The following is a 26,558-nucleotide window of genomic DNA, read 5'->3' on the forward strand; positions in this document are numbered from 1 at the left end:
TCCTCCACTGTACCCTTTCACCATGATGTTGTGCTTCACTTGGGGCCCAGAGCAGAGGAGATGACTAACATGGATTGAAACGTCTAAAACCGTGAGGCATCTCCTCTAAGTTGTTCTTGTTGGGTATTTTGTTCATAGCAGCAAAAAGCTAACACATTTACAATCATAAAATATATACAAGTCTATTATAAAATTTAAAATCTGTAAAGACTTAGGTGCAGAAACCCAAACTGTACCTAGTACCAAAGTTGAGAGAAATGTAAGCCAATGTAAAAATGCAGTATTAAATCCAAAGTGCATAGATTTAACTGTACTGTTGCTTTTGCTGTGAGCTTAACTGTTGCAAGTATTCATTTAAAACACTGATACTAATCATTTCCACATGAGCAATTTGTCTTTTCAGTAAATTCTCTCTAGTTAATTACATATCACAGTAAAAAGTAATCTCTTGAGGTTCTTATGTATTTTTCACCATCTACAATACAAATAACATAAAATGTGTTAATTGATTGTTTATGTTATTGGTAAAGCTTCCAATCAACAGTAGGCTATAAGTTTGGAAGAAGTAAAAAATTATACACAGGCTTTCAGTTGCCTAAGGTGAGCACCTGAGCCCCAATGTTGCTCAAAGATCAGCTGTAAATCTGAGTAACAATAGAAATTCCTTTTTACCCACTTCTACCTTATAATTACTTAGATAGCCTATGCCATCTGGAGAGCCAGGGTTGGAAAAGAGACAGTGCATTATTGAACAGAGATTAGTTAATCAGGATTGTTCCTGGGTGAGGATCTGTTTGATGTGCCTGTTGTTGGTGTGGGCATAAACTAAATATAACTTTGTTGGAGTCCAAGCCCAGACCTCTGTCATGGCTTATTTCTACTGTGTTCCTTTCAAGTAACTTTCCATGACACCTCTACTTTACTGTTTCTATCCTCTGACCTAGGCCAGCCAGCAAATGTTTTTTTTTTTTTTTAAGAAATTATATATATAATAATGTTTATAATGCCATCACAATAAGCTTTTTTCGTTAAAAGATTAACTCCCACATTGTAGGTTTTTGAACAATTGCAGCTGATATTACATTTTGCAATCTGATATTTTCACTTTATTATAATGTTATGTATTTCTTTGACTTTTGTAATTATTTTGCGGCTCTGTAACATTTTATTATGAATACTTAGTACCTGATGCATGGTAGTTACTTCTGATTTTAATACTTGGCAACTAATGCTGGATGGTAGTCAACCTCTGGTTTTCAAAAATTTAAAATTTTAATAACCACTGTAGTGAAACTTTTTTTCCACTTCTGTTTTTTTTTTTTTTTTTTTTTTTGCTTCTGTTAAATTATTTCCTTGGGTACATTCCAAGGAATTGTTTAGTTAGAACACAGGCTATAATATTTTCTGTTCTCGTATTCATTGCAGTCTTTTCAGCCTTAGCTCTGCTTTTCTTTTTTAAAATCATGTGGCAGGTGCTTTAAGATGGCATTTTCCAACCTTGGCGTTACACATTAGTCCCCAGAGGATTCCAATTACATTAGAATCTCCTGGGGAGTTTTGAAACACTGATACCTGAGGGTCATCTTTAGAGATTTTTTTATTTAATGGGTGTGATCTGGACATAAGGATTTTTAAAAATCCTTCTAACCATTTTTAAAGTACAGTCAAGGTTAATATGTTACTTTAAGAAAACTGGGCTTAACATTGCATGTGAAAATTACTTCCTGAGAGTTATTTGTTGAACTGGGTTTGGTGGCTTAACTAGACTGATTGCAATAAATATTTTTATAATATCTTGAAAAAAATGTGGTAAGGTGATACTAGAACACAGCTTGGGCTATTAGAGGAGTGTGGCACTCTAAAATTCAGGGAGCTGTTGTAGTAAGCTAGCTGATGTAGACCCTCTGTATAAAAAGCAGGAGAGAAAAATGTTCATGGAAGCCATGGTGATCTAGAACTTGTTTGCTGTTCACCAAAATATATATTGAAAAATTTTTTCTTTGTTTTGGTCTGCATTCTCTGATTATAAAATAGGCAGGAGAGTTAGTTTTGTGTGGTAGTATAAGATTGTTAGCTGAAATCTGGGCTCCATTACTTAATAGCTTTAAATCAAGGTATTCGGTTTCCCATAAAATTTCCTCCTCTGCAAATTAGGATAGTAATATTCTCCTTCACAAAAGATAGTTAAGGGAATAATTGGGATGATTCATACAAAGGGCATGATGCTTTAACTTGATATATATATCAATACTCCATATATATATCAATGTATAATGTATCAATATTATTGATAAAAGGAAGTGGTTATGGTTATATCCCTCCTTGTTTGTGAAAGAAAATAGATACTGTTTAATGAATACTTGTGAATGTAAAAAGTTCATATATCTGTATTTACATATTTTGAATCCTTATGTCAACTGTCAGACCGTCTTTTTTTTTTTTTTAAACCAAATGGGGAAAAATAAAAACCTGCCTCATAGTAGCTAAATCACTTGTCTTAAATGGACCATGGTATAAATGAGTCTATTCAGACCTCAATACCCATGCTTTTTCCATCATACCACCAGTTTCACCTCTATGGAAATCTCAGTTCAACATAATTAGATAAATTTGTAATGAATCACTATGGCAAGTAGAGTATTTTTTCACCCTTAGGAAAAAGATAAGTACTGAATGGTGTCAGTTTCTGAATAGTGTGGTGCACAGTGTGGGCCTAACATTTTTGAACATGTCAGAGTTGATGTTGTTTCAGTAGAATGTGCTTAATTTGAAAACAGCGAGGCAGTGAGAATCCGGGCTAGGCATTTCCCCTATATTGTCACAGAATCTCATTAGTGCTTATTCTGTTGAGTAATCAATCAGATGGTGGACTTTGGAATTTTCTTTTATTCATGTATGTATGTATGTATGTGTGTATGTATGTAAGTAAGTAAGTTAAATGTTGTGCCTGAAGTGGATATTCTTTCGACTCACAAAGTTGTTTTTCCTAAGACCTCTTTGCTACATTCTGCCCTAACATGACCTTGAATGCTTCTTAATGTGGGCACTCTGAGGCATTCCTTATAAAGATCACCCCTTTCTTCTGAAAGCAGCATTTAATATAATGAGGTGATTACAAGCTCTGGGCCAGTTCATACATTTGAATACAGATGTATTAATTCATTATTTATTGGTGGTATGCTGAGTAGATAGGGTCCTAATAGTTTTTGACTATCTACTGTGTGCTAGGCATTATTGGGTACTTTCTGTATTTCAGTGGTTCATATGTGTTTTCTGCATTTCAGTGGTTTATGGGCATTTCCTTTGAGACTTAGTATCTCTCCCTTTATTCCCAAATTCCTACTCATCATATTAAATATGATGGAGCTACTAAATGAATTAAAAGTACTAAATGAATGTTATAAATTGGCATTCATTAAGCACAACATTTATTTACTTTAAATAAAGTGTCATTTACTTAGTTTTTGGTTTAGAATAGAGTGTGAATATGAATAAGAAGTATGTTGATTTTTTTTATGTGTAGGTACTTTATGAGGTCCTTTAAGCTTTTTAAGATTCTGTCATTTTTATCTGAATGAAGTTCTAATTTTAATATTAACTAAATTTTCAGTTGGGGTTGTTTATTCCCTTTGTATTTCTTTGATATTATAAATACCCAGTCATATTAATTGTAAAATTAATGAACCTTACTGACATTTCCATATAGCATGTATCATATGTGGTATTCACTCTCCCTACTACCCTCTTTTGTCCTCCCTTTTCTTTCCTCTTTCCTTATACCATTCCCCTCTCCTACACCTTCTGTTTTCATTTGTTTCCACATGTGAAGGAAAAAAAATGTGTGTGTGTGTGTGTATATATATGTATATATATATACACACACATACATACACACACACACACACACACACATACACCTTCCTGTGACTGGCCACTTTCACTTAACATGATAACCTCCAGTTCTAGCCGTTATTGGGCAGATGGCATGATTTCATTCTTTATGGCTGAATAAACTTCACTGTATATGTGTGTATATATATGTATATATGTATATGTATATGTGTGTGTATGTGTGTATATATATATATATATATACACACACTTGCATGTGTGTATGTGTATGTATGTCTGGAGAGAGAGAGAGAGAGAGAGAGAGAGAGAGAGACAGTCCAGTGGGTTGAAACTGAAGAACTTTCCTTTGTACAGTTATCACCTGCAGCAGTGGATTACAACACTTACATTTAGGAAACCTACCTAGAGCAGTAGAGCATTTGCTAGGCATATGCAAGGCCCTGGGCGCAGCAAAAAAAAAAAAAAAAAAAAAGAGAGAGAGAGAGAGAGAAAGGAAGGAAGAAAGAAACCCTCCTGGGAAGAAGGAAGATTTCTGCTGGGCATGATGATGCTTGCCTGTAATTCCAGCAACTCAGGAGGCTCAGGTGGGAGGATTCCAGGTCTTGAAAACTTAGCAAGACCTCCCAACAATTTAGCAAGACCCTGTCTCAAAAGGGGTTAGGGATGTAGTTTAAAGGTAAAGAGCCCCTGGGTTCAGTCTTCAACACCACAAAAAAGGAAAAAAATAAAAGAAAGAGGAAGATTTCTTGACCCTACCCAGTTGCATTTCTGTAAACTCAGAAGAAGAGCTTTTATTGCACTTTTGTTACCAAAAGATGGGATCCTAATTAGATTAAGTTATACTCTATGTATGTATATTATGTCAAAGTACACTCTACTGTCTTGTATATCTAAAAAGAATTTTAAAAGTTAAATAAAACATAGTATAAAAGTAGTGATGTTGGAAATGTTAATTCATTTGAAGTATTTTCACTATTACTACCAATACTTCAGACAGTCTCTAATATTTTAAGATGTATGCATATTTGATATTTTTAAGACTATACTTACATTTTAAAATGTACATTTTCCAAGTGTGAAATCAGGTACATTTGGATCAATGCTGCTGTAACATTTGTCATAATTTAATTTGCAACAGTTTTTCTTCAGTGGTACATAAATTGGTGGTGCTTTTGTAATTAATAGCATCTTAATTTTTTATGAAATATGGGATATTTTGTGCATACAGTGCTACATTTAACGAGGGTAAAATTCCAAGTAGATTTTTTTCTTGCATGTTGTATCTGTCTATGGAGGTGACACTGAAAAGTCAGACTGTGCCTGTTTAACCTTAATTAATGTTTGACCTTAGGCTGTATTCATTTTTATTTATCCTTGTAGTCCTAGCGTGCTAGCACAGTGCCTGACACTTAATGGGTGTTCAGTTAATGTATCATCAAATGATTTTTAATGTCATAATATGAAGCTATACCATGAAAACAAGATTTTAGTTAGGGGTAATTAGAAAAAAGAAAGTGAGTGAATTCAAGAGAAAATTATAAATCATACAAGAAAGGAAAATAGCCATATTGTATTACTAGATCAGCTATATGTACAGTGTCTAGATTCATAATGTAAACCACTGAACACTGATCTAACCAAAATCGTAACTTATGATTAGGAAAAGACAAACTGTGTGCATGTGGTTTTGGGGAAGGAAGGCAGATAGTAAGTGGAGCACTGATTTTCTGTGTTGGAAAGTCGATTTGTAATACGTCATCAATCTCAGTTCCCTCATTCCTCTTCTGTTTGTAAGTCTGGCTCTGTGTTATGATTCTGTGGTTTAGAGATGTGTAGTTTTTTTAAATGTTAGGCCTGAATTTAATTTGTTAGTCCAAAAGAGTGATAAAGAGAAATTGTTTTCCGACTTATTTTTGTGTTATGTACAGACTTTACATCTTAAACCCTCAGTTAATTGTAACTCTATTAGATGTCATTCCAACCCGAAAGAACTTGTATTCCAGTGAGAAGGATATGACAGGAGTATATAATTATTGTTACTTAACTCAAAGAGGTTAGTTTAAAAAAGCGTTAATAGAGTGATACAGTAAGGACCTTGTATATTCCCAGGGGCACAAAGATCTTGAATCAGTAGAGAGATAAATGGAAAGAGAGATCAGAAAACCAGATTGAAAGATGGGTGGATTGTGGACAGTTTGGCATCTCTGGCAGATAGGTTGTGGTTTAGGAATGGGCAGGGTGTTTCAGTTTGGCTCCACAGTGGCTTATAAGAAGATGAGTTGTGGCTGGAAAACAACACCAGTCTATAAGGTGGAGACTGTCTGTGGCTAGGTAGAAGAACTGTTGGTGTAGCATGGCCTGTGAGAGTACCATTATGAGCTATGTGGCCTTGGTCATGAATTTTTGTGTCTGTTTGATTTATATATCCATACAGTAGAATGGTTAAGATTAAAGAGAAAGCGTTGGTGATATGGGCCAACAGAATACATGTTGTTCTCCCGGTGCAAAAAGAACAAATAAAAAATAATTGTTTTCCTTCGCAGAGGAAACTTCTGAGCAAGAGAATGACTTCACTATTATTATAAAAAAAAATACGTAGTAGATTTGAAGGCTGGTAGAGATTCTAGGGCAGCTGGCTTGTAAACAAGAGTAGTAGCAAGAGTCCAGGTAATGCAGCAAAGGTTTGAGCTAGAGCAGTACTTATAGGAACGGACATAAGCGACTGCATGGGAGAAGCATTGTAAACATGCAATCTACAAAACATTTTGAACAAGAGAAATAATATTGTTAGGGATAGCACTGGCTTCATTAAAGGAAGTAGGTTTGGATTTGATGGTTTTTGGAATGGATGGGGCAATATAAAATTGAAGTTTGAAATTTGAGAGTGCGCCCTAGACATCTTGGTAAAGACATTCCTCAAGTTGTTGGCATGTGAGGCAAAACTCAGACTTTGAGGCTAGACCAAAATTTGGGAGGTGAACTGGGTCTGTGAAAAAGGATGAGTGAAAGAAGAAGATTGAGTTCAGAGATGACATATTCACATCTGTGTGAGAGGAAGAAGAGCCAGGGACAATAGTGGATGAACAGATAGTGTCTTGTGGATGCCCCATGAGAAATACATTTCAAAAGAAGGCTCAGATCAATATTTTAAAATTCTGTGAAAATCAAGGATGATGGGGATAAAGAAAGGACACTGGATTTTGAGATTTACTTGGCGTCAGGTCTGTGAAAAAGAAGTTTTAATAGTGGTGGGACTGAGTAAGCATCAAGTTGCGAAGTCTGAAAGTGTTAGGAGGTAGATGTGGTGAGCGGCCTCTTGAAGGGAGGGGAAGGGGAGGGACACGACAGAGTAGTTCAATGGTGTTAGGGCAGGGTTCCTCAATTCCAGCACCAATGACAGTTTGGGCCTGATAATTCTTTGCTGTAGGAAACCACCTCCTCCTCCAAGTGTTAACAATCAGAGATGTCCTTCACTTTGTCAGATTCCTTAGGTGAGAACACCTGGTCTACAGAGTTACTCGGATTGCTGCTGCTTCTACCCTCAGCAGAATTCCCTTTGCTCTCAGGGATGCTTTGTCTGCTGCTGGTGTGGGGAAGGAGCAAGCCCACAGTGGGTGGAAAACTAAGAACAGCCAGATGGTCCCTGAAGCAGAGACTTCAGGAAGGCAGGAAGAAATAAAGCAAAACCCCTATCTATAAAGAAGTTAGGATGGCTAAAAGCTTTTTTTTTTTTTTTTTTTAAGATGATTATTTTAGTTCTTGTTAGATGGACCTGAGTCTCTTACTAAGAATGAAGTAGATGTGATTAATGTTTGGCATTTGTGAAAATTAAAGAAAGTGTAACCCTTTTGCAGGGACAGGGGAATGGACCGATTTACAGGTGAGTGAAAGCATTACTGAACAGCAGTGAGATCTGAATAGGAACTTTAAAAATAATAATAAAAACATTGACATCTTGAGGTAGAAGAAGAACCTATAACCCAACAACCCTTACACGATTATTATGTGTGAATTTTACTAAGCTTTTGCTACATTTCTTAACCTTTTAATTTTCCTTATTTCTTTGAACATTATAGAGTTGAAAAAGGTCACTGAACTATAATTTCAGCTATTTTCCAGTTATTTTTGTAATAATCTATACATCTGTTCTTTAATTTGCCAGTTTCTAGTTACTGACAGGCTGTTTTCATTTTTTTAAATTATTTTTATTTTTATTATTAGTTGTTCAAAACATTACATAGCTCTTGACATATCATATTTCATACTTCGATTCAAGTGGGTTATGAACTCCCATTTTTACCCCGTATACAGATTGCAGAATCACATCGGTTACACATCCACTGTTTTACATATTGCCATACTAGTGACTGTTGTATGCTGCTACCTTTCCTATCCTCTACTATCCCCCCTCCCCTCCCCTCCCATCTTCTCTCTCTACCCCATCTACTGTAATTCATTTCTCTCCTTGTTTTTTTCCCATTCCCCTCACAACCTCTTATATGTAATTTTGTATAACAATGAAGGTCTCCTTCCATTTCCATGCAATTTCCCTTCTCTCTCCCTTTCCCTTCCACCTCTCCTCCCTGTTTAATGTTAATCTTCTTCTCATGCTCTTCCTCCCTGCTCTGTTCTTAGTTGCTCTCCTTATATCAAAGAAGACATTTGGCATTTGTGTTTTAGGGATTGGCTAGCTTCACTTAGCATAATCTGCTCTAATGCCATCCATTTCCCTGCAAATGCCATGATTTTGTCATTTTTTAGTGCTGAGTAATACTCCATTGTGTATAAATGCCACATTTTTTTTAATCCATTCATCTACTGAAGGGCATCTAGGTTGGTTCCACAGTCTAGCTATTGTGAATTGTGCTGCTATGAACATCGATGTAGCAGTGTCCCTGTAGCATGCTCTTTTTAGGTCTTTAGGGAATAGACCGAGAAGGGGAATAGCTGGGTCAAATGGTGGCTCCATTCCCAGCTTTCCAAGAAATCTCCATACTGCTTTCCAAATTGGCTGCACCAATTTGCAGTCCCACCAGCAATGTACAAGTGAACCCTTTTCCCCACATCCTCGCCAGCACTTGTTGTTTGACTTCATAATGGCTGCCAATCTTACTGGAGTGAGATGGTATCTTAGGGTGGTTTTGATTTGCATTTCTCTGACTGCTAGAGATGGTGAGGATTTTTTCATGTACTTGTTGATTGATTGTATGTCCTCCTCTGAGAAGTGTCTGTTCAGGTCCTTGGCCCATTTGTTGATTGGGTTATTTGTTTTCTTATTGTTTAATTTTTTGAGTTCTTTGTATACTCTGGATATTAGGGCTCTATCTGAAGTGTGAGGAGTAAAGATTTGTTCCCAGGATGTAGGCTCCCTATTTACCTCTCTTATTGTTTCTCTTGCTGAGAAAAAAACTTTTTAGTTTGAGTAAGTCCCATTTGTTGATTCTTGTTATTAACTCTTGTGCTATGGGTGTCCTATTAAGGAATTTGGAGCCCGACCCCACAGTATGTAGATCATAGCCAACTTTTTCTTCTATCAGACGCAGAGTCTCTGTTTTGATATCAAGCTCCTTGATCCATTTTGAGTTAACTTTTGTGCATGGCGAGAGAAAGGGATTCAGATTCATTTTGTTGCATATGGATTTCCAGTTCTCCCAGCACCATTTGTTGAAGATGGTATCCTTTCTCCATTGCATGCTTTTGGCACCTTTGTCTAATATAAGGTAGTTGTAATTTTGTGGATTGGTCTCTGTATCCTCTTTTCTGTACCATTGGCCTACCTGCCTGTTTTGGTAACTGTTGCTCTGTAGTATAGTTTAAAATCTGGTATCGCTATACTGCCAGTTTCACTCTTCCTGTTTAGAATTGCTTTTGCTATTCTGGGTCTTTTATTTTTCCAGATGAATTTCATGATTGTTTTTTCTATTTCTGCGAGGAATGTCTTTGGGATTTTTATTGGCATTGCATTGAACCTATAGAGTACTTTTGGTAGTATCGCCATGTTAATGATATTAGTTCTGCCTATCCATGAACAAGGTATATCTTTCCACCTTCTAAGGTCTTCTTCTATTTCTCTCTTTAGAGTTCTGTAGTTTTCCTTGTATAGTTCTTTCACATCTTTTGTTAGGTTGATTCCCAAGTATTTTATTTTTTTGAGGATATTGTGAATGGGGTGGTTGTCCTCATTTCCATTTCAGAAGATTTGTCACTGATATCCAGGAATGCCTTTGGTTTATGCGTGTTGATTTTATATCTTGCCACTTTGCTGAATTCATTTATTAGCTCTAGTAGTTTCTTTGTAGACCCTTTTGGGTCTGCCAGTATAGAATCATGTTATCCAGAAATAGTGATAATTTAAGTTCTTTTCCTATCTTTATGCCTTTAATTTCTTTCGTCTGTCTAATTGCTCTGGCCAGTGTTTCGAGAACTGTGTTGAACAGAAGTGATGAGAGAGGGCATCCCTGTCTTGTTCCAGATTTTAGAGGGAATGCCTTCAATTTTTCTCCGTTCAAAATGATGCTAGCCTGAGGCTTAGCATAGATAGCTTTTACAATATTGAGGTATGTTCCTGTTATCCCTAGTTTTGAACATAAAGGGATGTTGTACTTTGGTATATTCTATATATGTCGATTAAGTCTGGGTTATTAATTGTATTATTGAGTTCTATAGTTTCTTTATTCAACTTTTGTTTGTAAGATCTGTCCAGTGGTGAGAGAGGTGTGTTGAAGTCTCCCATGATTATTGTATGGTGGTCTGTTAGACTCTTGAACTTGAGAAGGGTTTGTTTGATGAACATAGCTCCACCATTGTTTGGGGCGTATATATTTATGATTGTTATGTCTTGTTGGTGTATGGTTCCCTTGAACAGTATGTAATGTCCTTCTTTATCCCTTTTGATTAACTTTGGCGTGAAGTCTATTTTATTTGATATGAGTATGGACACTCCTGCTTGTTTCCGAGGTCCATATGAGTGATATGATTTTTCCCAACCTTTCACCTTCAGCCTGTGTATGTCTTTTCCTATCACATGCGTCTCCTGTAGGCAGCATATTGTTGGATCCTTTTTTTTTTTTTTTTTTTTTTTGATCCATTCTATTAGCCTGTGTCTCTTGATTGGTGAGTTTAAGCCATTAATATTTAGGGTTACTATTGAGATATAGTTTGTACTTCCAGCCATATTTGTTTATTTATGTTACTTAACATGATTTGTTTTTCCTCTTTGATTATATTTTCCTTTATGTACTACCTCCCGCTGTTGGTTTTCATTGTTATTTTTCATTTCCTCTTTCTGTAATGTTTTGCTGAGGATGTTTTGAAGAGCTGGTTTTTTAGCTGCAAATTCTTTTAACTTTTGTTTATCATGGAAGGTTTTCATTTCATCTTCCATCCTGAAGCTTAATTTCACTGGATACATGATTCTTGGTTGGAGCCCATTTTCTTTCAGCGTTTGAAATATGTTGTTCCAGGGTCTTCTAGCTTTCAGAGTCTGTGTTGAAAGATCAGCTGTTATCCTGATTGGTTTACCCCTAAATGTAATCTGCTTCCTTTCTCTTGTAGCTTTTAAAATTCTCTCCTTATTCTGTATTTTGGGCATCTTCATTATAATGTGTCTTGTTGTGAATCTTTTATGATTTTGCACATTCGGCGTCCTGTAGGCTTCTAGGATTTGGGATTCTGTTTCATTCTTCAAGTCTGGGAAGTTTTCTCATATTATTTCATTGAACAGATTGCTCATTCTTTTGGTTTGGACCTCTATACCTTCCTGTATCCCAAGAACTCTTAAATTTAGTCTCTTTATGTTGTCCCATATTTCTTGGATGTTCTGCCCATGGTTTCTTAACAGTCTCGCTGAGCTGTCTATGTTCTTTTCAAGTTGAAATATTTTGTCTTCATTGTCATCATTCTATCATCTAAGTGTTCTACTCTGCTGGTAATACTCTCATTTGAGTTTTTAATTTGGTTTTTTGCTTCCTGAATTTCCAGGATTTCTGTTTTTTTTTTTTTTTAAATAACCTCTATCTCCCTGTATAGTTGATGTTTTGCTTCTTGGATTTGTTTATATAATTCATTGTCGAAGTGATCTTTCATTGTCTGATTTTGCTGTCTAATGTCTTCCTTGAGACTCCAGATCATCTGAAGCATGTATATCCTGAATTCTTTATCTGACATTCAATCTGCTGCAGATATTACCTCTTTTAAAGTTGAGTTGATCTGCATTGCTTGTGGTCCTTTCTTTCTTTGTCTTTTCATACTGCTCACGTTTCTTTCTGCTTTGTGAAACTGTTGTGTTATTGATTTTCCCCCTCTATATTTATATTTCTCTTGTGTAGTTGCAAAGTCTCCCTTTTGTGGAGAAAGACAATGTTAACAGTTCCCAATATCAATAGTACATCATCTAAGCACACGTTTTCCTTATTACTACATTTATAGCTAGACTGTATGTCTACAAATGTTGGTTTCGATTATCATTTACAAATATAGTCATTAGTTTCATGAAAGGCATACCGTCTCTGGGAGCATGAAGAAAACTGAATTTCAGGTGTAGGATGTTATATTTAGGGGGAAAGGAGTGAGGGTATGGGGTTAATCTAACTTAGTAACTTTGGAGAGCTCTAACCAATCGATGGGTAATTTATGGAAGAATGTATAGATTCAAACTCCTATCTGTATTTATAAGATTACCCTACTTATAAATAGTAAAATTTAGGGGGTTGCAAGTGGGATAGAGGGAGTAAGAAGGAGAAAAACATATCAAGGAAAGAGAGAGAAAAAAGAGAGCGGGAAAAAGAAAATAAGAGAAATAAGAAAAGAAATAAAAGGAGGGGAGGGAGGTGGGGCATATGTAATTCCTCTATATTATATATTCTGGTGGTTTAGTTATTAAAGACCTTTTCCATGCACAATTCTTGGTTTCACATATGTTGAGCTTGTGAGGACCAGAGGGGGAAGGGTAGAGAAGACTGGATGAATGGATGAAAAGAGAGAGAGAAGAGAAAAAAAGAAAAAGAAAAAAAGTCTCTCAGAACTCTGTTTTCTTTTCTTCCAGTAGGTGGTGTTGTCTATTCCTAGCTTGAGTCTTTGCGTTCAGGGTGGTGTTGGTAGTCAGTGTGAGAGGACTTGAGCTTCCACCTGTGGACTCTCTACTCTTATTCTCTGATGTAAACCAGGTGCCTGATCCGCTGCAGAATCGAGCTGGTAGCCACGCCCACCGGTTTATGGGTTTTAAGGGTTGGTTGGATTTTCCAAGATGAGTTCCATCAGTTTTTCTCATAAGGTGTTTGATGAGGTGGGGGGTGTTGGGGAGACCTTTTGTTTGTCCAGAGCTCGGTCAGGTGACCACACAGGTGGGCGGCTGGGCCCCTCCTCCAGTTGGGGTGGTCTGTCTACCGCACAGGCGGGAGGCTGGGGTCCTCCTCCATTGTTTTCAGTTTTTAATGCTACAGTACCTAAAGTTGCTGCAAACATTCTTATGCATAGAGCTTTGCCAGCTTTTTTTTAGTGGACTTAGTAAAGGTTTTTATACAGGTTTAATTCAGAGCAGGAGATATATTTATTTAAATGTTACCATGTTTCAAATTGCAAGATTCGTCCCTGCTGTGCTTTTCTCTATAATACTTGCTATCTTCTAGGTGACTTACTTGTCTTGATTGCCCTTTTCTCCCTTGTTGAATATATAAGCTCTCAACAGAAGAGGGATGTTGGTTTTGTTTCACCAGCACCTTGAATAGTGCCCGGCAAATAAATACTTGCTGAATGAATTAATAGTGGGATTTACTCAGACCTGTAGGATAAGATGGGTTTTGATGAATGTCAGTAGCAACAGACATTCATGGAAGCCAGTGAGAAAATAATTGCAGTGACAGGTCTTTAGCGGAACTGAGAAGCAACAACAGTCCATAGGGACAACGAAATGAGAGATTGAAAAGTTAGTACCTGGAGGTAACTTGACAACCAAAGCACCTTCCTCTGGAAGGTCAGGATGGGAGAGGTAGAATGTAAATAACTTGTGGTCAGAGACAGGGACTTCCCAAGGTTTAAAGAATAGAAATGGAACAATTTAAGAATTAAACAACTCAGCTTGAAAATTGAGTTTACAGAGAAATTGTCTCTTTCTCATTTGGTGTAACTGATTTTTTTTTTTTTTTTTTGAGCCATTCCATTGAACTTTTAAGGGTCTAACTTATCGGTAGGTACTTTTTATTAGAGGTCGTTTTACCCAAAGTAGAGTAGCTTGACAAATTCATAAATATAAAATACATAAATAAATACATAAAACATTTAGCACAGTATATGCCAGTCTTATTTTAAGCAACTATTAGGTACCCTGTTTTGGGAGATATGAGAACTAGGCCCAGGGGTGCCTTACATTCCCAGCCCTTTCTTATGTTTTATTTAGAGACAGGGTCTCCTGTGTTGCAGAGGACCCTGCTAAATTGCTGAGGCTGGCTATGAACTCTCACTCTTCTTCTGCCTCAGCCTCCAGAGCTGCTGGAATTACAGGCATGCGCCACTGCACCTGGTTTAGGTAGTCATTCTTCAGTATGGAAATTGCAATAGTGTTCTTTGCAATAGCCTTCATTGTTACCCTGAAGTGCATGCTTTTATACTTTTTTAAAAGGCATTTCACTCCACCACACTCTTAAAATATCATTTGTTCTCAAGTTGAGTTATTAATGACAGGTATGATTTATGAGGTAAAAAAGTTTCTGGAGAGACAATTGAATTATTTGTGTCTCTCTCTTGATTTTTTAGTTTCTTTCATTTCAAAACATGACTTTGATGTCATATATAACCTTTCTCTTCCCCCATAATCTCTTAAGATACTTTACCAATGTACTGTTTGCTTAGGTGAAATATAATATGAGGAACCCAAAACACCAGTGTTATAAGAAAAGAAAAAATAAAGAACATTTCAGATAAGGTGGGAAGGATTAATAGCATAATCTTATTGTTGTACCTAATATTTGAGCTACTAGGTATCTACTCAGAATGATGTTTGAGAACTGTTTTCAGTATTTTTAAAGCTTTAAGAAGAAATAGGATTTTCTGATAAATACAGAAAAGAAGATGAACAAGGAAGGAAGGCATACTAGGAACTATTTTTAAGTGAATGAAAGCAGAAGGAGTAATAGGCAACATCATTTTTTTATTTTTCCATGCCAAATAGTAAAGACATAGTTCTTTGTATTCTAATTCTTGAAAATCCCTTCGTGTGCATTATGTAATGCAGACCCAAAGAAATTAAGAGACTAACATCATGTAGCTAGGAAATAACAGCCCTGTAGTTTGAATTCAGAAATCTCCAACTCTGTCATTACACCTTATATCAAACTAACAAGAATGGACAGTGACACCAAGGATCAGAACTTTAGAAATTTTTATACTTCTGTTGAACACCAAAAAGGCTGCATAACACTTGAAATGTGTGCCAAAATACTGTAATTGGGAATATGAGGTTGTATGGTGTACCATTGTCTGCTTTCATTGCTGGTTTATCTTGTGCCCTGAAATTCCTTCATCTGCTGTGAAAAACACAATAGACATTTTGGTTTGTGTTTCATGCAAGCATTATGAGTGTGTCTTATAGAAGCAAGGGTAGAATTAGAGGTACTGTGGCCCTTACAAAACAAATTCACTTGCCTTGATCCAAACAAATGACTTTTAATAGTGGAACTATATAGAGACTTCATGCTTTGAGGCCCATGCCAGAAAGCTTTGTTATATGCCTGTACCCTTGTCAATTTTATTTGTATATATGTTTGTAATGAAATCAGCACAGTTTTTTGTTTATTGTTGTTTATTTTTAGTGGTGCTGTGAATTGAACCCAGGGCCTTATACATACTAGGCAAGCAATCTATCAGTGAGCTACACCCCAGCCCTGTTTCTTCTTTAAATTAAAAATAAATTAATGATTCAAAACAGAATCTTATAATTATATTAATAAGGATAGTATAAGGCATTTTATAGTTTTCTCTGTGGAATTGACTTCAAGAAGTTTGAGGGTGTTTCCTCCACTCATTACAAACGTTAAAGTACCATTAAAGGGGTTGTAGCAACTGGGTATTTCTTCCCATATAATCTGTAATTAGTGTAAGGTATAATCTATTAAACAGCAATTTTTAATAAATCTTGCTACTATTGGAAACCAGGCTAAAGCCATCTTTCTTAACACATTATTTGGTTGTTAGCATAATATCAGCTATTTTAAGATCCTACACTTCTCTTTATCTTAATCAAAAGAATGTCTTTAGGGAGGAATCCTGTGGTTTCCATTTGCCCAATTTGTAATCTCTTATGAGGAGGATAGAGAAATTTGTTATATTCCTGTATTATTGGGGAGCTATATAAACCAAAAATTTGCTATAGAGCCTTAATAGCAGTCAGGTTAGAAATATGATGTGATATTTGCTGGGTTAAACCTACACATTGGGAGATTGTGTTTATATATTAATCAGAGTTTACTTGCTTGCAGGGAGAATGCTAGAGAGCCAGACTCCTGGAGCAGTTTATCCTATGAAATCCCTTATGGAGATTGTTCTGTGAGGCATCATCGAGAATTGGACATCTATACATTGACCTCTGAGTCTGAATCACATCATGAACCTCCGTTTCCTGGAGACACTTGCTCTGGACATATTTTTAAACTTATGAATATCCAACAGCAACTGATGGTAAGGAAGAAAGTTTTCATTTGCAGGTTTATGTATGCTCCTGTGTGTGTCCCTCTCTATCCCAGTGAAGCTTGCTGTTAAAACATAAAATGCCTCCACCAAGGCCATGAAACCTGTAAAGCAGCGTTCATGGTATTAGATGATATCACTTAAGATACAGAATTAGCATTAGTTTTGTAGTAGTAGGGGGCTGAGTGTTTTAAATTGACTTTTGCCAGATTTATAAACACACATTATAGATGTAGAAGTAAGAAACAACTAGAACTAAATTTTCCTGGCATAAAAGGAAATTTGTCTGTGTTTGGTTTAATTTTGTAGAACTAAATGAGGGAAAAGAGTTTCTGAGATTGTTGCTAAAGAACAAGAACCCAGTTTACTCATCAATGAAACCTTTTCCCAGCTATTTTAGTGAGTGATTATAGTGTTGCTATATTTAAATTGATAGTTACATGGTTAAAAAGATCACTAAAAAAATTTAAAATTTTATAATCCATTCAGTCCTTCAAGATAAAGTTGTTACCAGACATAAAAACATTACAGACTCCCTGGTAGCATTTATTATGAGCAGTATAGACGTCATATGGGTACATTTCTCTTGACCACAACATCTGAAAGGCTAAGTTTAATTTTCCATGTTGTTTATTTCAGAGCTGATTGGATTTGGATACAGTTTGTTAATAATTTCATTTAAGGTCATTTAGGTTCAGTTCAATGGCAGAGGCTTCTTTGAGAGCAGACATGATTTCTGAGACCAGCAGGCCAAAAGATTCCATAGTAGGGTTGTATAATGTGCCTGCCTCTGTCTTTTTGAATTGTTTGTTCCAAAGCAGTCATTTTATTTTCCTTTGAAGAGACTACTAGAAAATCAGTTTTTTCCCCCTTAGAACTCTTCTTACTAGGTGAATGATTGTCCACTTGAAAATAGCAATTAATAGATGTCAAAGCTACCAGAAAGGTATGGTTGGCAGAAAATACGAGCAGTTAAAACTGTGGAGCTTCCAAAATTCTTCAGGTAACATTACTTATTTCTGCAGATCTCTGTTTTGTAATGTTCATTAAATGTTGTGACCTGCTTTCATAGTTTTTAGGAGACTGTTGCTTTCAGTATGAATGGTATCAAGTTAATTTTGAATACTCTTAAGTGTAGCCTGCAAGCCTTTAGTGAAAATCCTTTTTTTTTCTTTTGTGGTATTCTCTAATAGAGATACTTTAATGAGGATGACACATTTTACTCTTTTATATGTAAATTTTTACAGTAGACTCAGGAATTAGGAAGAGTCTCATGATATAGTGTGCAGCATATTTACTGAATGACTAGATGATTGAGAGGACAGATGACAGTAGGTATGCATGAGATCATTGTAGTTGTTCAAATAATAACAAATAATAACAAATCACATATTTTAAAATAATTTTAATGTATCATGCAAATAGTATTCCTATAACAATTGCTGAAGTCAGGATATAAACTTACTAAAGACTCCTGTGTAATTTTTTCCCCTCCATTTTTCCTAAGACTGGTCTATATACGCATGGGAATTTTACATAATTATAACAGATTAAGTATATAATTTTTTCCCCACATTGTATTATAAATGTTATTTTCTGATTATACTATGGTCTTTATAGTTAACATTTATATAATAGCATAGTATTCCTTCCATCAGGTTGATGAACCATGATTGTCTTAACTTTTCCCTTGTGGCTTCTATTGCTTACATTAAAAAAAATACTTTAAAGTTGCAAAAAATATTTTTGAGATTACTTGTAATATCTCAAGTCCCAGTACCCTCTGAGAGTAATTAAGTTAGACATTAGTGCTGTATGTTCTCATATAAGTCAGTATTGACATCAAAATGTCAAAGAATACCTACCATGCCACTTTTTTGTTTTTTCCTGGAATTTGAACCCAGGGCCCCATGCATGCTAGGCAGTCGTTCTTCCCCTGAGCTATATCCTCAGTCATGTCACTGCTCTTGAAATTATGAACCAATATGTAAAAAAGTTAAACTAGATTGGTTGGGCTTTTTTGGGAGATTAAAGGATTCTTTGTAACTCATCAGGGAGTGTTTAGGATACATAGGCATCTGATTGCATCTTGTGTTGTGGTTAAAAACAGTTTATGAAACTGGTTAGGATTTATTTATACTTGAATATGAGACAGGATTAAAGTAGACACTTCCCCTTTAATGAATATATTAAAAAGCATACTTTGAAGGTGCTCACAGTGCTTTTTAAAACTCTTTTATTTGTTCTAATTAGTTATATATAACAGTAGAATGCATTTTGACACATTGTACACAAATGGAGCACAAATTCTCATTCCTCTGGCTATACATGTACTGATGCAGAAGTCACGCCAGTAGTATAGGCCAGTAGTATAGTCATGCGTGTATATAGGGTAATAATGTCTGTCTCTTTCCACCATCTGTCCCATCCTCATACCCCTCCCTTTTCCTCCCTCACTCCCCTCTGCCCAATCCAAAGTTCCTTCATTCTTTTCTTACCCCCCCCCCCAATTGTGGATCAGAATCTGCTTATGAGAGAGAACATTTGCCCTTTGCTTTTTTGGGGTTTGGCTTATTTCACTTAGCATGATATTCTCCAGCTCCATCCATTTACCTGCAAATGCCATAATTTCTTTCTTCTTTAAGGCTGTGTAATATTCCATATCACATATTCTTTATCCATTCATCTGATGAAGGGCATCTATGTTGGTTCCATAGCTTAGCTATTGTGAACTGAGCTGCTACATTGATGTGGCTGTGTCACTGCAGTATGCTAATTTAAAGTTCTTTGGTTATATGCCAACGAATGGGATAACTAGGTCAAATGGTGGTTTCATTCCAACTTTTCTGAGGCATCTCCATATTGCTTTCTATAGTGGTGCACCAATTTGCGGTCCCACCAGCAATATATGAGTGTACCTTTCCCCCCATATCCTCACTAACACTTACTGTTTGTATTCTTAATAATTTCCATTCTGACTGGAGTGAGATGAAATCTTAGAGTAGTTTTGATTTGCATTTCTCTAATTGCTAGAGATGGTGAACATTTTTCCATATTTGTTGGTAGATTGTATTTCTTCTTGGCTCACAGTGCTTTTTTAAAATAAGATTTTTGAGCCTTAGTTTTAATCTACTTTCTAGCATAATTTTCTATATAGAAAAGAATCAGTGAGTATTTCCTAAGTCATTTTTAACACCCCAGTGGAGAGAGGAAAATAATAGCAGAAATGAGAGATAATTAGGGCTGGGGTTGTGGCTCAGTGGTAGAGCACTCGCCTGGCACGTGGGAGGCCCTGAGTTCGATCCTCAGCACAACATAAAAAAAATAAACATATTAAAAAAGAGAGAGAGATAATTAATTTGTATTTGCTTAGATCACCGTATCATGTGACCTTGGAAGGGCCAAGAGGGCAGTGAGTTATGTTCAGTAGAGTTGGGCTTATAAGTATCAGTGACATCTTCTCTCGAATAGCTTTTTAAAAAAGTTATCTTTGGAAAAAAAAAATAAATAAAAATAAAAAGTTATCTTTGATTTCCTCCTAGAAAACAAACCTCAAGCAGATGGACAATCTTGCGCCCTTAATGATGACAGCACAGGATCCTTCCAGTGTGCCCAGTGCCCCAGAGACAGATGGCCAGTTCCTTCTCTGTTCACCTGAGTCCTCCAATAGCCAGCAGCTTTCTCCTCCTCCTAAAGAGACTGTGAGCACTGTGTGCTGCCAGGGGAGCCCTGTTGGACCGATTGAGAATTCCTGTGATTTTTCAAGTGTAGTTGAGGAAGAGAAGACAGACCGATCTGACAGTAAAAAACATAAAGGCGTGGCGAGAAAAGGGGAAGAGGTGGAGCCAAAACCTATTATGGACTCTGGAACTGTGTCCAATCAAGACAGCTGCATTCAGAGCATGCCTGACTGTAGAGTAAAGGGCACAGCTGGCCTGCTATCCTGTGGAAACCAAAATGAAGAAACTGGAAGAATGTCTTATAGAATGGGCACAGACGAGGAGTCTTTGAGCATTGGAGGCAGTGTGCTGCAGGGAGATGTGGTCACAGAGTTAGGCACAGCCCAGCATTTCTCAGGGGGTGAACTAGCAGACAGTTCAACAGCAGAAAGCAGCGCCTCACAAGGTGCAGGGGAAGTGGAACATAGCCTCATGAACATAGCTGCTGCCACCCAGAATAATATGCCTCAAGCAGTAGAAAGTACACAGGAAAGATTTGAGAAGTCGAATATCAGCACAACTGGAGCCGCTGACATACCAGTCATAAGTGAGCTTGTGGATAAAATCAGTGTTCCAAACTGTGTCTTTGCCACAAGTGCCCCGAGTAGTGACAGACCTGCTGAGTCTTCATTTGGATTTAGTCTTGGAGAAACCCCCATTGAAAAAACAGCAGAAACTGAAACTTCTGGAAGTTGTGAGGAAAGTGCTGATGCTCTAGATCAGAATTCTCTGATAATCCCAACTGCTACAAATAACAAGATTTTAGATGAATTAGAGCCTAGCACTTCCTTAGCAGACAGATGTGAAGCAGTGTTACCTTTGGATTTACTCTTTTCTGAGATAGAAAAAGATGTAATGCCAAACCAGGGATCAGAAATGAATTCATCTCATACTCAAAGCCAAAAGAGAAAATTACTGGCTTATTGTGCCAATGGAGATGATAAACTCTGCTCTGACTCGGAATGTCAACAGAACACAGTGACTTCTAGTGGTGAAGTGATTGCAAAACATTGCAATGACTTGGTCAGCCAACCTGAAAACACCATGAAAGGGCAACCCAAAACACAAGACCCATCCACTGCCATCTGCCTTGAAGACCAACAAGTGAATACAATCACTTCAGAATGTGTAGATTTGTGTCCTCTCAAAGTTTTGAATAAAAAAGGTCAGGGAAAAGATTCAAAACTAGATACGCTTTTAACAAATGTTCTTGAGGTAGTTTCACCTCTGTATCCAATTGTGCCTAAAACTGAGAAAGAACTGGTTCCAGACCAGGCGGTGCCATCTGACAGCACTTTCTCTCTGGCAGCCAGTCCAGGCAGTGAATCAGTAACCAAAGATGACGCACTTTCTCTTGTCCCCTCCCAGAAAGAAAAGGGAACAGCAACTCCTGAACTACACAGGGCTTCAGCTTGTAGAGATGGCCTGGCTGGAGGAGATTTGAATGATCCTGCTGAACAGTTGCCAGGAGACGGGGCAATAGGCCTGTCCTTGCCCTTGGCTGCTGTGGAGCTTCAGCTAAGCATGGGGAATACCAGCCCTGGAAGACATGGTGGGGAGCTTGAAGGTCCTGGCCCCTCATCAGCTCCTGAAGTTCTGACTAACTCTTCTCTACTGAGTGTGGGTAAGGCCACTTTGATTTCTAATTCAGTTTTCATTGAAGAAGGCAAAAATCTGGTGGTTACAGAAAGCTCTATAGTGCAGAGACAAGATGACAAGGACAGAGCAGTGCCTTGTTCCTCCATTAAGGGAGACATGCTTTCTTCAGGAACATTTCAGGAAGAGCAGAGAACACTACCTCCCAGACAAGAGACTCCAAAATTCTGTGAAAAACCTACGTTGGTGGCCTGTGCTGAGGACAAAGCACTTCAGCCCAGCCGTTCACTGGGCACACCCTCTGCTTGTCTTAAGACAGAAACTAAACATAACAAGGAAGTGGCCCCACAAGTCTCCCTGCTGACTGAAGGTGGGGCTGCACAGAGCCTAGTGCCACCAGGAGCAAATCTGGCTACAGACTCAAGGCAGGAAGCCTTGAATGCAGAACAGAACAGCTCACCTCTGTTGTCTGGTTTGCTGCCAGATGAATCTGAGGCTCTTAACTGCAATCCACCTTTTGCTCTGAATGTGGGAGTTGATAATACTGAATCCCAGGGAAAAACCACTGTTCATGAGTTGAGTGGAAATGTGATGGTGGATGTTGCAATGGTTAATGCTCTCCGAGGTACTGCTAGGCCCAGAAGAAAGGATACATCACCCAACATCCAAAACATCCCAATTTCAGAAGTTTTATTGAGCCAGGAGAAGAATATGATCCAGAGTTTGCCAGGAGATTTACCAAACAAAGGTATGACTGGACTACAGGGAACTGCAAACCCGGGGATGGTACCTCCTGATTGGAAGACAGGGAAGCAGGAGAGAGCAGACCACGGCTATTCTATGGGTGACTCCAAAGAGTCACAAGTGGATGATGGAGCACTGCAGCTTATTGCTAAGGAGCTCCCCACACAGACAGGGCTCTCAGCTCTCGATGACAAGGCTCCCACTGGCATGAGAGAAGTCACACAAATCTTGGCTCCAGGCAGGGAAAGGAGTGATCGCATGGTCTCTGTTGAAGCTGCACATGTGCCTGAGGGAGCAGACTTGCTAGAGGTGACTGCCTGCCGTATAGTGGAAGCTGTCATTGAAGGAGTCAAAGCCTCAGGAGTGCTGATTCCTGAGGGGAAAATCAGTCAGTTATCACCATCTGGTCCTGATCTGGGCCCTAGGACAGAACAGCTGACTGGGAACCCTTCAGGATGTTTTGCTGGAAGGGAGGAGCCAGAGATTGGTCAGCCCGAGCTGGCAACAGGTAAGCAAAGCAAAATACAAAATTAATATTTCAAGAAGCAGATTTCCTTTACAGTCTCTGGGACATGCTATAAAATACAGGTGTCTTTGTTGTTTGAAGGTCTTTCTTGCTCATTGAGTAGATTGCCAAGTGAATAGACACCACCATCAAGAGACGCACATCGTCTTGGGGTTGGACAGATTTTGCTTCCTGTATTATAGACTCACAGCTTGATTGCTTAAGCCTGTAAGTGCTCTGTCACACTGGAGCAGTTGCAACTTTCCAAACTGGAAGATGGTGCCTAGATCACAAGTACTGTAAAAGATGAAGGAATTTAGCAGATGTTTTTATTTACACGGCCTAGTTCTTTTCTTTGGAACCATAAAACAGTGCTGTAAAGGATGTGTTTTATTTACAAGCCTGAAACTCTTCCTCTTTATCATTCTGTCTGTATTCTGAGAAAATTTAGAGTCAGAGTAGTTTTATGAACAGCTATAAATAAGTATCATTTTAAACCCAGCACCCAAAATGGTGGTATGAGGTCAGTGGTTTGACTGAGGAGACTCCCTCCTTTTCCTGCCTGAGGAGCAAAACTCCAGTTCCATTGCTTATTACTTCTGAGCAGAGTCTGAGAATTCAGGACCCTGCACAACACAGAGGATAGGATGCAGGATTTCCGCCCAAGCCCAGTCTGCTGAGCTGCTGTCACCAGGCAGACCTTGTGTCTGCTTATCTTGGTGAAGCAGCTGCACTGAGCAGATTGCTCATACAGCAGCCTGTTCCATCTATGGGTAACCACGTCCAGAGACAGCAAAGAGAAACCACTGTTGCTCAGTGGAAATAAACTATCTGAATAAAACTTATTGGGGGTTGAGACTGAAGCTGAAACTGGAGTCTGTCTTGGTCTTGACTTCTGAAGTCTTTAAAGGTCAGTTGGATGCACATTCTTATACTACCATCTGCTACCATCGATAGACAGAAGACCTATCTGCATGCCTGCCCCTGTGCTTTTGTAGGTAAGAGATAGCTTGTTTATCCTTATTATTTGGTTGTTTTTGTTCTGTTTTTTCCCCTTTTTAAATTTTGACAAGCTTTTATAGTATAGTACGTGTTAGGAGTGTGGGGTGTGGTGTGGTGAGAAACGGAGCAACAAAAACAATTGCTTAAGAAGAAGTGCAATTTAAACACAGTGGTTAATTTCCCTGGTAAAGAGCTTTTAGCCATTTTGTACCCTCCACCCTGTCCCAGCTGGGGGATTTAAGTAATCGGAAGTAGAATTTTTGGTGACTAAAGGTTTTTAGATTTATTAATGCTTTAAATTATTAGTGATAGAAATTTGTTGATTGCTGTCTCAGAATTTAAATGAGAATGTCTCTACTGTTTTAAATAAGGCACAACAACAAGTCTATTTTGGGGCCCCTGGCAGGTTGGCATTTCAGAAGAATGGGAGTGGCTGTAAGTTGATGCCTGGCTATGTTCATTTAATTTGGGTGCTTGTGTCCTTGGCCACATGGGTGGAATTATTTCTTCTTCTGACTCCATGGTCAGAAGCAACTTGTACTATGTAGGGTTTGTGTCTGTAGTGCTCTATGAGAAAAGGTGACAATGGAGAATTTCAAACTTTAATAGTACATAAGTGTAGTGAATACACTAGGAAGTGTTTTAAGATTGTAAACTCTTTAAGAAGGAAGAAAGCACAAATCAAAATTTAATAAATAAATAAAAGGAAATTAAAAAGGAAAGAAAATAGGAAATTTCAACAGTGTATGTGGTCTTGGGATTGGTGTATTTTATGTATGTGAATTACTTGTCCTGTTTCCAAAAGGTGTCTTCATAGGTTTACTGTTCTCATGATCTCAAACTACAGGGAAAAGTATCCAGTGGTAAAGAAATTGGTGCCTTCTTCAGAAATTAGGGCTGGGAAAAGTCCCTGGTCACATTACCCTAAGAAAAAGCACCTGAGTCTGATCTCAGAGCCAAAGGGTATTTCCTAGGAAATTTACATTTCACTTGTAAATTTAACTATGTAGTTTTACCAGAGAGGAAACATAGGTTTAGCTGCTGATTGGGAAAGAGCCAGATAGAATAAAGGGGATGTGATCTCTCACCCATCAAAAGCATTGATTGCAGTGCTTAGGAAGTTGGTGGTGCATGACTGAACCATGCCAGTCCCACAGAGCTACCAACACCCCTCACATCTCTGTAATCACTGTTTACCATTGGAACTGGTTGCTATGTGCCAAGATACATATTTTCTGTTTTGGGGTATAGGAAAGTAAGGTTGTGCCAAGAATACCATCCCCAGATGAATAAAATAAAATTTAAAAAAAATCAACACCTATTCCTCCAATTACTCTCACTTAGAAATATTTTGATAAAGGGGTATTTCTAAAGGCATTGTTCAGTGAGATTTTTTTTTTAACTTTATAGTTTATAAAACTTAGATTTTGATACTCTGGGCAAAGAAACTTCTTAATCCATTTTTAAATTGGTAGTAAGATTATATAATTATAAAGGCAAGGAGAGAAAAAAGGAGATTTATAAATGTTCGTTTATAGGAATCTAACCTTCCCAAATCAAAAGAGAACTTTGGACATGTTGCATGTACTTCTAGAATAAAATCTTAATTAGTATAATTTATTATTTGGCAAAAGAAACAAGCTTTGTGTTTTTTGGTATTTGTAGGGAGCATTTTTATTTGTCAGAGTAGTGGTATCATGAGATCAATGAAGACCACAGCACATTTTTCACATGAAAATGAGATGACAGTTCTGTTTGCATTTAGAATACTGAGACAAATTTGTTAATCATTTTTCCCTTTATACAAGTATCAGAAGCCCAGATTTACCTCCAGCATCATTTTTATCACTTCCTTCCTGTATTTGTTTGGCCAAGTAACAAAAGCATCACTGTTCAGTCTGTTGGTGTGGCCAGCTAGAAGACAACTACATAATACTAGAGAAAATATGTATAAAGGTTTTTTCTTAATAAAATGAATTGCTAGTCTTTTTTTTAATGTTTTGGTTTTGGAGAAAATAAAGAGTTAAAATCAAAAGTAATTTTCTGGAGTAGTTCAATTTTAGTGATTACAGTGATAGGGTAGATCGGGAGTGTGTGTAGTACAGGTTTAGAATAAGTCAGACTTGTTCCAGAGGGTTTGTCTCATTCTCAGTACAAATCCCTCTGGCTATTTTTAAAAAAAATATTTTTGGTATAGTCAGAAAGGACTACTTATAGCTGTTAATCTGTTCCCTTACGGTTTATGAATTGACTTTTCCACACGGAAGTCAGCACCATACTCACAGATTTGTCATGAAAAGTCAGGGGTGAAATGAACATGAAAACCACACAACCATGTGATAAGAGTAGCTCACTCAGCATGGGGTCAGAGTGACACCAGCTCCTGACAGCAAAAGAATACTTTTCCATTTAAGGCAAAACAAACAAAACATGAAACCTGGAGCTTGTTGTGTAAATAGTGA

General features: G+C 37.4%; 1 protein-coding gene and 1 non-coding gene across 14 annotated transcripts in view; both read left to right on the forward strand.

Annotated features, from left to right (window-relative positions):
- Positions 1 to 26,558, forward strand: part of Akap13 (A-kinase anchoring protein 13) — a 353,536-nt gene that overhangs the window by 160,443 nt on the left and 166,535 nt on the right. For all 13 annotated transcript variants that reach the window (XM_046436733.2, XM_046436768.2, XM_046436778.2 and 10 more), the window contains 2 exons: positions 16,323 to 16,521; positions 20,073 to 23,097. In XM_046436733.2, the coding sequence (XP_046292689.1) occupies positions 16,323 to 16,521; positions 20,073 to 23,097 (3,224 nt within the window). The remainder of the gene's footprint in view (positions 1 to 16,322; positions 16,522 to 20,072; positions 23,098 to 26,558) is intronic.
- Trnaa-ggc (transfer RNA alanine (anticodon GGC)) lies at positions 19,779 to 19,846 on the forward strand. The gene has a single exon. It is a non-coding gene; the product is annotated as a tRNA-Ala (tRNA).

The sequence above is a fragment of the Marmota monax genome, unplaced genomic scaffold (assembly GCF_021218885.2).
Source record: "Marmota monax isolate L192 unplaced genomic scaffold, Marmota_monax_Labrador192_F-V1.1 WCK01_AAM20220418_F8-fsc00005, whole genome shotgun sequence".
Classification (NCBI taxonomy): Eukaryota; Metazoa; Chordata; class Mammalia; order Rodentia; family Sciuridae; genus Marmota; species Marmota monax.